Source organism: Citrus clementina, unplaced genomic scaffold, assembly GCF_000493195.1.
Source record: "Citrus clementina cultivar Clemenules unplaced genomic scaffold, Citrus_clementina_v1.0 scaffold_4, whole genome shotgun sequence".
Taxonomy (NCBI): Eukaryota; Viridiplantae; Streptophyta; class Magnoliopsida; order Sapindales; family Rutaceae; genus Citrus; species Citrus x clementina.
The window spans coordinates 10,083,897-10,096,678 of NW_006262274.1; the positions used below are offsets into that span (position 1 = coordinate 10,083,897).

At 41.8% G+C, this 12,782-nt stretch overlaps 1 protein-coding gene across 1 annotated transcript in view; it reads left to right on the top strand.

Annotated features, from left to right (window-relative positions):
* Nucleotides 1–12,480, top strand: part of LOC112099075 (phosphatidylinositol-3-phosphatase myotubularin-1-like) — a 12,899-nt gene extending 419 nt beyond the window's left edge. Inside the window, exons 2-5 of the mRNA XM_024186178.1 lie at nt 74–295; nt 769–828; nt 11,378–11,442; nt 12,366–12,480. Coding sequence (XP_024041946.1) covers nt 131–295; nt 769–828; nt 11,378–11,442; nt 12,366–12,480 — 405 coding nt within the window. The 5' untranslated portion in view covers nt 74–130. The remainder of the gene's footprint in view (nt 1–73; nt 296–768; nt 829–11,377; nt 11,443–12,365) is intronic.
* The last annotated feature ends 302 nt before the right edge of the window (nt 12,481–12,782 follow it).

The window sequence follows — 12,782 nt, forward strand, 5'->3', positions numbered from 1 at the left end:
TGCTCTTCAGAAATGCACTCAGTGTGATGCGTGATGTGACTCATAAATTAGAAAATCTTTTTTCTTGGTGCAGGCACTTGTTGAAAAAGATTGGCTAGCATTTGGCCATCCATTTTCGGATCGTGTGGGAATGCCAACCCTCTCTGGAAGTGGTGATATATCTTTTGAATTATGTAGGCAGTCCTCTACTGGGAGTTTTCCGTCATCACCCATGCGCCAATCGTCTGGTTCATTAGCACCTCAAGCTTCTGGTTCTTCTCATGCACAGAACAACTATTCTCCCATATTTTTGCAGGTTCTTGCATTAATATTTAATTTAACTATTGAGTCGTTAGTAGAATCTTCATTTAATTAATATTTTCAAAATTCAAAAGCTTAAACCGATAAGGGCATGAAAAACAAATCTTAACATGCATCATGTGAAATGTTGACTAAGACGAGCTTGCAGATGGGCTTAGATACAGGAGAGCTCGAAAATGAACCAAAGAATTGAAATTTAAATAATTAAAATTGAGTTTGCACTTGTGGAAATTTAACTTGAGACGCTATCTTTTGATACCATGTTAGAGAAACCTTGTGACCCAAAAGCTCAAGTTCTTAGCGCACTTCATTAAGTAGCTGCTCAATCCTATATAAACACTAGCTTGCCTTGAGGTCCTCCTCTTCCATGCCTTTGGCTCTACTGTGCGAGGACTTCAGCTTTCTAGTTGTGTTATAAGTTTGTCTGATGAAAAATTAATGATCTGGTGTGTGAATTTGTTTCTGCAGTGGGTTGATTGTGTTTCACAATTGATGCGGATGTATCCATTTGCCTTTGAGTTCTCGTCGGTATGTATTTTCTTCTATATGTGAAATGAATTTCTTATTCTGTAACATATCCCATCATTAAACTTGAATGTGCTGGTGAAATGTTTTTTTCTTTCCATTTTTCCCCCTTCTCTCTTCATTGTTTCATATCCTTTCCAGAGAAAACCAATTGTTGACTTTTCTACTCTTTCGTATCCAGGCTTTTCTGGTGGATTTCTTAGACTGTGTGCTTTCTTGTCGCTTTGGAAACTTCTTGTGCAACAGGTAGTTTCACATTAATACAAGCAGTGGGTTGGATCCTATTCCAATAAAAGCTGTGGTAACTGGCATGCATTTACTTCATCTGTTATGACTATTGGGATAACAGCAGGACTTAGCCAGTAATTTGTCCTCAAGAGCTGCTTTTTTAAGTTCTCTCTCTTTTTCCTTTTCTATTGTTTTTCCTGCAGTGCGATGGTTTTACATGCCCAGGGGCTTGGTCTTTTTTATTAAATCTTTAGTTAAGGGAAATGAAAAGTTAGATTGATACAAGTCTGAGGTTCAAATCTTTTTTTCATTTTTTAATCTTTCCTCTTTCGAAGTAGAAAGGATGAGAAAAAATTAAGAACTCTTGATGTGATTATTACATAGTGGAACTGTTATATTTAAAAGCATAATAGTCTTTTGTTTTTGTCAATTAAAAAGAAAAAAGAAAAATTGCTGCAAAAGTTATAGAGTTTGAGAAGGATTAAGAGTATAAATGATACAATTTGTTCAGAATGGAGCATTAACAAACTATACAGATAAATCTAAACTATACAGAGAAAACCAATTGTTGACTTTTCTACTCTTTCGTACCCAACCTTTTCTGGTGAATTTCTTGGACTGTGTGCTTTCTTGTCGCTTTGGAAACTTCTTGTGCAACAGGTAGTTTCACATTAATACAAGCAGTGGGGTGGATCCTAGTCCAATAAAAGCTATGGTAACTAGCATGGATTTACTTCATCTGTTATGAATATTGGGATAACAGCAGGACTTAGCCAGTAATTTGTCCTAAAGAGCTGCTTTTTTAAGTTCTCTCTCTTTTTCCTTTTCTATTGTTTTTCCTGCAGTGCGATGGCTTTACATGCCCAGGGGCTTGGTCTTTTTGATTAAATCTTTAGTTAAGGGAAATGATAAGTTACATTGATACAAGTCTGAGGTTCAAATCTTTTTTTTTTAAAAAAAATTTCCTCTTTCGAAGTAGAAAGGATGAGAAAAAATTAAGAATTCTTGATGTGATTATTACATAGTGGAACTGTTATATTTAAAAGCATAATGGTCTTTTGTTTTTGTCAATTAAAAAGAAAAAAGAAAAATTGCTGCAAAAGTTATAGAGTTTGAGAAGGATTAAGAGTATAAATGATACAATTTGTTCAGAAGGAAGCATTAACAAACTATACAGATAAATCTAAAGTATAATGGATTAAAAGGTTGTATTTTAAGTTAGTTTGTAATTTTTGTTAAATTGATTTCATTATGTTTTTAGCTTGTCAGCATGGTTTGGATGTTTCTTTTACTTCATTAGTATGTTGTATAATCTCAAGAACGACTGGTCAAAGAGAAATTTTGCTACATTTCCTCCCCTGAAGTTGTTGTTTTATTAATGAACATATATAACTGGTACAAGCATTCTTATGAATGATGTTTATATTTGCTGGTGCAAAATCAACTTGTTTACTTATTGTTTGAGGGAAAAATAGGAAAGGCAATAGAGCACCACATGTCAACCAATGGAATGAATCCAGCACAATTTGAGGTACCCCGCATAATTAGAGGTACTCCACACAAATAGAGGTACCCCACACAATTAGAGGTACCCCATGTAAATAGACGTATCCCATATAAATAGAGGTACCCCACACAAATAGAGGTACCCCGTACAATTAGAGGTACCCCACGTAACTCGAGGTATCTCCAAAAAATATCCACCATTAGAAACGTCTCCGCCTCCTAAAAGATATTATTCGATTTTGTCAGAATTAAGGATAAAAAACAACGTGCTAAAAGGAGGGACAACCGCCTGCCACCTCTACGAAAAGTGAAGGACACTGTCCCAAGGACAGTGGTCCCTAGCCGCCTACCCGACAGCTACTGTAGAGGTACCCTGGACCACTCTCCAGCGCGCGCCACGTTTCCAAAAGATGAGATATGCTGCGAACATGCAGATAACGGCCTAAAAATCATAAAGAGATAAAAGGACGTTAGCCAAAAAGGGTACGCCACGTGGCAGCTGAGGTACTCCATATATAAAGGCGCCTAGGTTTCATTCTGGGGAGGGCTCTCACTCACCATTAACACTCACACTCCAAAAAATAGGTTTTCTTCAACCTTAAACCCTAATTTACAGAGGGCTAGCCAGCTCTCTTTACCATTAAAGCTTGAGTTTGCTAACTTGAGCGTCGGAGTGTGAATGCCGGGGTACCCCGGCTTCACCTCTAACCTCTATTTCATTGTTTTGCAGGCATGAAGCCCATTTCAAAGGACACCTCTCTTAGTTCTAAACCTTTCACCATTGTTACCACTCTCTCTCCCTTTCTCACCTCCCCCAAATCTTAGATACACCGCACCGCACACAATAAACTAGTGAGGTACCCCATCTCCCCTAAAAATATAAATTCATTGTTCTAGATTGGTTTGACTTTTCCTACCCCAAAATCAGTTGAAAACAATTGGCGCCGTCTGTGGGGACACGCACAAAAAGCCTCCTCCACGGTTACCAAACTAGTTGTTGTGTGTACTCCAATACATGGCACCCAACGTACCTCCCGAAGGTTTAATGGGGGATCCTACAAGGATGAGAGATGACAGCAGTAGTGAAGGTAGTGATCCCGCGAGAAGGGTAGCCCGCATCAGTAAGAGCAAGGGTGTCAAGCAATCAACGGGTGTTCGCCAAGAAGAAGAACCTATTTCACACAAGCGTTTTGAGGATCTTGCCCACGCAATACTTAGGGCGGTCGGATCTCGGGCACCCGAAAGTTCACTTCCACCAGTGACGCTAGAAGCTCCACCACCTCAAACGGATGACCAAGCTATGGTCAGAAGAGGGGTACCCGAGGCCAGCAAGCCAAAGCCTAGGCCATCGGGTACCCGTTCTAAGTTTCAAACCATGGGGTCCCGCGACGAGCGTTCCACCGCCTCTTGCAATTCCCGCAGTAGCTAGGGTACGAGGCGTGCAAAGCGTACCCACGAGGATCTCCGTGAGAAGTTAAACGCCAAAATGGCTTCTCAAATGGCGACGACATCATCGAGTACACCGAGGGTATCCCTCGAACTTGTGGAAAAGATGGAGAACCTGGAAGCCCAAGTGAAGCTCCTCTCCGAGAAGAAAAACATCACCGCTGCTCCAACGCCAATGACCTACCAATCGCTATTCACTATGGAGATTAGGACGGCAACTCTCGCCGAGGCGTTCGCCATGCCTCATATACCCCAATACTCGGGTACCACTGACCCCTCGGAGCATGCTGAGCTATACCGTGACCAAATGCTTATCAAGGGTGTAGATGAGAGCGCCATGTGTAGGATGTTTACACACACACTCACGGGCCCTGCGAAGTCATGGTTTCGCTCTTTGAAAGCGGGTAGAATATCTTCCTTACACCAATTGTTATCCAAATTTACTAAAGAGTTTTTCTATGCTTCCACTCAAGATAGGGTAGCCTCCAAACTTGCCTTTATCAAGCAAGGGGAAGCCGAGCCTTTGGCAGAGTATGTAAGTCGTTTCCACCAAGAGGTGCTGCGAACTGGAGCATTTGGAAACCAATACACATTGACCCATTTTGAGAAAAATTTACGGTTGGACAAGTTATGGCGTTCTTTTCAAAAGAAGCGTCCACTTTCATATGGGGAAGCCCGTTCTCGGGCGTTGCAACAAGTGGAGATGGACGAAAAATGCCAATTGAAGCGCCAAGAAGATAAGGCCGATGTTACAAAGAATAAGGAGAAGTCCAAGCGGGTGGAGGCCCCAATACTGCGGGTACCCCGAGCACGAAGCCCTCTACGGGCTGCCCTGCAGGGACGAGGGTATAACCTTCAGGGTACCTCAAGGGTACCCCAACCTCCAAGATCGCGACCACTGGATCAGCGAGAGCCACCACCGAGGCCTCGGTACGAATCTTACCACCCACTGAATCGATCCCCAGAGCAGATCTTCTACCACATTCGGGATAGCGGCCTCCTCCGTCCTCCTAAGCCAATGAAAAAGTGCCCCAACATGAAGCGTAGCCTGAAGTATTGCGAGTTCCATGAGGACTTTGGTCACAGCACAGCCGAGTGCTTCACCTAGCGAGAGGAAATTGAATCTTTGATTCTCAGCGGGTACCTCAAAGAATTTGTTGCTGGCATGAGAGAAGCTCGGAAATCCGCGGAGCAGGATAAAGGCAAGCGGGTAGCTGATGGTAGTCCTGAACGAGAGGTACCCCCTGGACACAAGAAGGGCGTGTATGTCTGGATGATCATGGGCGGACCGACTTTAGCAGACCAATCTAGGAGGGCTATCAAAGGCTATGGTAGATCGTTGTCGATAACCACCAATATTGGCAGAGAAGTCAACCTTAATGAATGGGGTACACCAAAGGTACCCCACCATCCCCCGCCTATCCTTTTTACAGAAAACGATGCGAAGGGCATCTCGTACTCCCACGATGATGCCTTCGTAATTACGTTGAAGGTTGCCACTGGTAAGGTAGCAAGAACTCTTGTGGATACCGGCAGCTCCGTTGACATCATTTTCAAAAGTGCCTTGGATCAACTATTGATTGAGTCGCCAAAGATCACCCCATATGATACGCCTCTTATTGGGTTCACTGGAGATATGGTTATACCAAAAGGCATCATTACGCTTCCCGTTACACTTGGTAAGGTACCTCACCATGTTGTTCATATGATTGATTTTCTTATTGTAGATCGTCCGGGTGCCTATAATATTATATTGGGTAGGCCGTTTTTAGTAGCCACTAAAGCGGTGGTATCCATGCACTACCTCGCCATGAAAGTCCCGGTCGCCCAAGAGGTGATCACTATTAAAGGGGACCAGCAATCGACTCGTGGATGTTACTCCGTGGCCTCCAAAGTCACTTACCAAATAGCTTCTGATTCGCCAATGAAGGGGTACCCCAGTGGCAGCCAGCCTACACCTTATCCCTCAAGGCGAGCGCTCGCTAGACGGCGGAGAGTGATACTAAAAAAATCTCCTCAGGTAGCCCACTCACGAGAGCAGTTGGAATCCTCATCAATGGGTGTAGAAGCAGTTGCGGGGGATAGCTCGAGAGTACCCATGGGGACCAATTGGAGCCCAGGTGTGAAGTCGAGGCACCCTTGGATCCCCAAATATTGAAGGACGAAAAAGGGGTACCCCAGTTGAAGATCTTATTTCAGTCTCGATTTGCGCCACCGACCCAACAAAGACAGTGAAAGTAGGCTCCAACCTCTCGGAGGAACAAAGAGAGAAACTCATCACCTTCCTACGTGAGCACCTCGATGTATTTGCTTGGTCCCACTCGGATATGCCGGGTATCCCACATTCTCTCTCTTGTCACAAACTCAATATCAGCCCGCATAATAAATCGGTCAAACAGAAGCGTCGCGCCTTCAATCAAGAGAGGTACGATGCAATTGAACAAGAGGTAGACCGCCTATTAGCAGCACGGTTTATTCGGGAAGCAGTGTACCCCGATTGGGTGTCCAATGTTGTTCTTGTCAAGAAATCAAACGGAAAGTGGTGTATGTGCGTGGATTTCACCGATTTAAACAAGTCCTGCCCCAAGGATAGCTTCCCACTTCCCCGGGTGGACCAGCAGGTTGATGCAACAGCGGGGCATGAGATGCTTAGTTTTATGGACGCCTTCTCCGGTTACAACCAAATCCCAATGTATGAACCCGATCAAGAGAAAACGGCATTCATCACCAACCGTGGGTTATACTGTTATAAGGTTATGCCGTTTGGTTTGAAGAATGCCGGGGCTACCTATCAGCAGCTAGTGAACAAAATTTTCAAGGAACAAATCGGGCGCACCATGGAGGTGTACATAGACGACATGATCACCAAATCGGTGCATGCGGGGGAACACCTGGGGCACCTCAGAGATACCTTTACCGTTTTGAGAAGACATCAGATGCGGCTTAACCCTGAAAAATGTGCGTTCGGGGTCACCTCGGGAAAGTTTCTCGGGTTCATGGTACAACAACGGGGGATTGAAGCCAACCTCGATAAAATTTGTGCGGTTCTTGACATGAAATCGCCAAGCACCATCAAGGAGGTTCAAAGCTTGGCAGGCCGGGTAGTTGCTCTAAGCCGCTTTATCTCCAAGGCTACCGACCGGTGTAAACCTTTTTTCAAAGCTTTGAAGACTGGCAAAAAGCTCCAATGGACACCCGATTGCGAAGAGGCTTTCCAAGAACTGAAGGGGTACCTCGTTAATGCTCCACTACTTGCCAAACCTGAGCCGGGAGAGGTGCTTCTGTTGTATCTTGCCGTATCCGAGCACGCCACCAGCTCTGTGTTACTCCGAGAGGATGATAATAGGGTACAACGACCTATTTACTACACTAGTAAGGCTATGGTTGATGCCGAAAAGAGGTACCCCACCTCTGAGAAGATCATTTTGGCATTGGTTGTCTCCGCAGGGAAGCTCAGACCATATTTTCAGGCTCACACCATTGCAGTCGTCACCAACCTTCCCCTCCGGTAAATCCTTCAGAAGTTAAACATGTCCGGAAGGCTCCTCCGATGGTCCCTCGAATTAAGCGAGTTCGACATCATCTTCAAGCCTCGTTCGGTGATTAAAGCCTAGGCCATCGCTGATTTCATTACGGAATTCGCCAATGACTCAAGTGGTGAAGGTGATATGAGATACCTGTTAGATACCCCACCCACCGATGAAGAGGAGCAGGTCTGGGACATATATGTGGATGGTTCCTCTAACTCACACAGAAGTGGCGCGGGAGTTACTATAATCGACCCGAACAAGGTGAAAATATGCTACGCCCTGCAATTCGGATTCAAGGCTTCAAACAACGAAGCCGAGTACGAGGCAATCATAGCGGGGTTGAGGATGTCGAAGGCTTTGGGAGCAAAAAGGGTACACGTCAAGAGTGACTCACAGTTGGTGGTAAGCTAGATTACCGCACAATATCAAGCGAAAGAGGAAAACATAAAAGGGTACCTCGGAAAAATCAGAGAGTTGATATCCCAATTTTGTGAGGTTAAGATGGAAAGGGTACCCCGAATAGAGAACAACGAAGCCGACACCCTGGCAAAAATGGCATCCCTTGGGGTAGCTCAGTCATCTAGCCCCATTACAACAGAATACATACCCGCACCCAGTGTTGGTCTCCCAGAGCCATTAGAAGTAGGATCACTGTCCGATGAGGTGCTTTGGATGGAGCCTATCATAAGGTACCTCAAGGACGGAGACCTCCCCTCTGATAAAAGTGAAGCAAGAAGATTAAAGTATAAAGTTGCCCGGTATTGCCTGATCCAGGGTACCCTATACAGAAGAGGGTTCACTCTTCCTTACCTTAAATGCTTGGGAAGCGACGAGGCCGAGTATGCCATAAGGGAGATACATGAGGGGATTTGTGGCAATCACTATGGAGCACAATCACTAGCGTAAAAAGCTCTCCGTCAGGGGTACTACTGGCCAACCATGCGGGAAGATGCCAAGAATATAGTACGAAGCTGTGACAAATGCCAAAGGTTCGCCAGGTACCCCACCTACCCCTAGAGAAGCTAACAGTTATATCTTCCCCTTGGCCCTTCGCTATATGGGGAGTGGATCTCATTGGACCGTTACCTACCGGAAAGGGGCAAGCAAAACATGCAGTCGTGGCGGTAGTTTATTTTACAAAATGGGCGGAAGTGGAGCCACTAACAAGCATCACAGAAAGGAAAACCACCGAATTCATTTGGAAGAATCTCATTTGCAGATTTGGAATCCCCTATGCAATTGTCAGTGATAACGGCAAGCAATTCGATAATGAAAAATTTTGAAGCTTTTGTTCAGAGTTGGGGATAGCCAACTGATTTGCTACACCTGCCCACCCCCAATCTAATGGGTAAGTCGAAACCGTTAACAAGATTATCAAAGGTATCCTGAAGAAGAAGCTAGAAGAAAGAAAGGGAGCATGGGTAGACGAGCTACCTGGGGTACTGTAGGCGTACCGGACTACTCAAAACACCTCCATCAGGGAGACCCCGTTTTCCCTCGCATTCAGTGTTGACGCAGTGATTCCAGCAGAAATTGGAGTACCCTCTCACAGGGTTGAATACTTAAATAAATTCTTGATTGGCTATTGAGTCATATTTCTAGATATATGCAATTTTTAGATTCCTTATTTCTGGTTTATATCATATATGCAGAGACAAGGTTAGGTTACATTTATAGAATTTTCTATTTGTCTTGGATGACAGATAGGATGATTTCAAAAGGACCTCGTCATTTATCATTTCTTTATTTGTTTGTTTATTTTCTTTTAAGCTGTTTTTATCTGAAACTCTGGTCAGCAAGGTATAATGACCAATCCATTGTTTTCATATGTGAACTTGGGAGGGCTCTTTGTCAAAAATTGTGTATTTTTACATAGGTTTACTCCAGGAGTTTTTCATGGATTGCTGGCAGCAATCTTTGAAGACTAAGAGAGGCAGATAAAAATCCAGTTCTCAAACTGAGCTTTAGATTGGAGTGATTACGATGATATTAAAGTTGTCTATGAACTTGTGTAATTAATAGCCCGTTTGGGAGTGTGGTGCAAAGCCCAGCTACTAAAGGGTTTGGTAACACTTGTAGCTGGGCTTTGCTAGCTTAGCAAATTTTTTCCCAAACACACCCTTATTTAGATTGAGTTGAGTTTAATCCAAATGACTTTTTATTCCACCATTTAGAGAGCTGCGAGATAGAGAGAGCAAGAGACAGGAATTTTTATTGCAATTTCATCTACTTCTGTAATCAGGATAGATATTAGAGATTTCCTGTTTGAAGTCCTAGGTAATTCCTATTTTGATGTGTTAAAGATTAATAAAATGAAAATGTTTTGTTGACACTCAACAAAATGGAAAATTTGTATTTCTAGTGTTTCCTTGAAATTGGCCTTTATTGGCCTTTTTTAACATTTTTGTATTTTGGTGTCTAACATGTTCATTTCCCTTTGTGTTATGCAGTGATGGTTGGGATAACTCAGTTGGTTGCACTTGCTAATTTGTTACTTGATCCATACTATCGAACATTCGCTGGATTTCAGGTACATTTTTATGCTTGAAACTTTAGCTCTTATTGGCAGTTTTAAGATCTTTTTTTCTGATGTTTCTGCCAAGATGTTCTTAAATAATCTAGTATGAGAGGCAATGTGGGAACTCTTTTGTTGCATGCATAGGTTTTTTGTGGCCCTTTTAGTTTATTTTTTTCCCATTTTAATTTTACTGTCTCAGAATCAAGTGTTAGCATTGATTTTTTTTTCTTTGCTTATATTTTATTTTCTTCTTGGGTTGCTGTACCGTTCTTATTTGTCTTATCCATATGAGATGGTAACATGGATATCATTTTCCTTGCTCTTCAATTATGCACTCAGTGTGATGCGTGATGTGACTCATAAATTATAAAATCTTTTTTCTTGGTGCAGGCACTTGTTGAAAAAGATTGGCTAGCATTTGGCCATCCATTTTCGGATCGTGTGGGAATGCCAACCCTCTCTGGAAGTGGTGATATATCTTTTGAATTATGTAGGCAGTCCTCTACTGGGAGTTTTCCGTCATCACCCATGCGCCAATCGTCTGGTTCATTAGCACCTTAAGCTTCTGGTTCTTCTCATGCACAGAACAACTATTCTCCCATATTTTTGTAGGTTCTTGCATTAATATTTAGTTTAACTATTGAGTCGTTAGTAGAATCTTCATTTAATTAATATTTTCAAAATTCAAAAGCTTAAACCGATAAAGGCATGAAAAATAAATCTTAACATGCATCATGTGAAATGTTGACTAAGACGAGCTTGCAGATGGGCTTTGATACAGGAGAGCTCGAAAATGAACCAAATAATTGAAATTTAAATTATTAAAATTGAGTTTGCACTTGTGGAAACTTAACTTGAGACGTTATCTTTTGATACCATGTTAGAGAAACCTTGTGACCCAAAAGCTCAAGTTCTTAGCGCACTTCATTAAGTAGCTGCTTAATCCTGTATAAACACTAGCTTGCCTTGAGGTCCTCCTCTTCCATGCCTTTGGCTTTACTGTGGGAGGACTTCAACTTTCTAGTTCTGTTATAAGTTTGTCTGATGAAAAATTAATGATCTGGTGTGTGAATTTGTTTCTGCAGTGGGTTGATTGTGTTTCACAATTGATGCAGATGTATCCATTTGCGTTTGAGTTCTCGTCGGTATGTATTTTCTTCTATATGTGAAATGAATTTCTTATTATGTAACATATCCCATCATTAAACTTGAATGTGCTGGTGAAATGTTTTCTTTCTTTCCATTTTTCCCCCTTCTCTCTTCATTGTTTCATATCCTTTCCGGAGAAAACCAATTGTTGACTTTTCTGCTCTTTCGTATCCAGGCTTTTCTGGTGGATTTCTTGGACTGTGTGCTTTCTTGTCGCTTTGGAAACTTCTTGTGCAACAGGTAGTTTCACATTAATACAAGCAGTGGGGTGGATCCTATTCCAATAAAAGCTATGGTAACTGGCATGCATTTACTTCATCTGTTATGACTATTGGGATAACAGCAGGACTTAGCCAGTAATTTGTCCTAAAGAGCTGCTTTTTTAAGTTCTCTCTCTTTTTCCTTTTCTATTGTTTTTCCTGCAGTGCGATGGTTTTACAGGCCCAGGGGCTTGGTCTTTTTGATTAAATCTTTATTTAAGGAAAATGAAAAGTTAAATGGATACAAGTCTGAGGTTCAAATCTTTTTTTTTTTTTAATTTTTCCCTTTCGAAGTAGAAAGGATGAGAAAAAAGTAGGAATTCTTGATGTGATTATTACATAGTGGAACCGTTATATTTAAAAGTATAATGGTCTTTTGTTTTTGTCAATTGAAAAAAAAAAAGAAAAATTATTGCAAAAGTTATAGAGTTGGAGAAGGATTAAGAGTATAAATGATACAATTTGTTCAGAAGGAAGCATTAACAAACTATACAGATAAATCTAAGTATAATGGATTAAAAGGTTGTATTTTAAGTTAGCTTGTAATTTTTGTTAAATTGACTTCATTATGTTTTTAGCTTGTCAGCATGGTTTGGATGTTTCTTTTACTTCATAAGTATGTTGTATAATCTCAGGAACTACTGGTTAAAGAGAAATTTTGCTACATTTCATCCCCTGAAGTTGCTATTTTATTAATGAACATGTATAACTGGTACAGGCATTCTTATGAATGATGTTTATATTTGCTGGTGCAAAATCAGCTTGTTTACTTATTTTTTCCAATTATATAATATTGTAGCTGTATGGAAACATGTACAAACAAATTGGAATGGAACAGTTTAACTCTCAAGGCACTACTGAGAAAGTTTTAGAATTATCTGATTTGTTAGTCTTAATTTTTAGTGAAAAGGAGAGGCAGCAATGTGGTGTTGCTAAAGCATGTGGGTGCTTGTGGGCATATCTGGCTGATTTGCGTTCTTCGGCAGGAAGCTCTCATGTTCACTATAACCTCTTTTAAGATCCGCTGAAACAGCATGGTCCTCTTTTACCTCCGGCTGCAGCTTTAGCCCCAACTTTGTGGCCTCAATTCCATCTGCGCTGGGCTTGTCCCACCGAAGCCCAAACTGGGGAGCTTGAAGCACAATGTAGGGACATGGCTATAAAGTTCTCTGAACTGAAGAAGGTAAGGAAATTTTTCCTTCTGTTCTACAGGTGCAATTTTGTGTTGTACTAGACAATATGGATTTAGACAATTGGAAAATATGAATTTTTCCCTCCTTTCGGGTGATAGACAACAATAAAAGGTTGTTTTCTATTGGT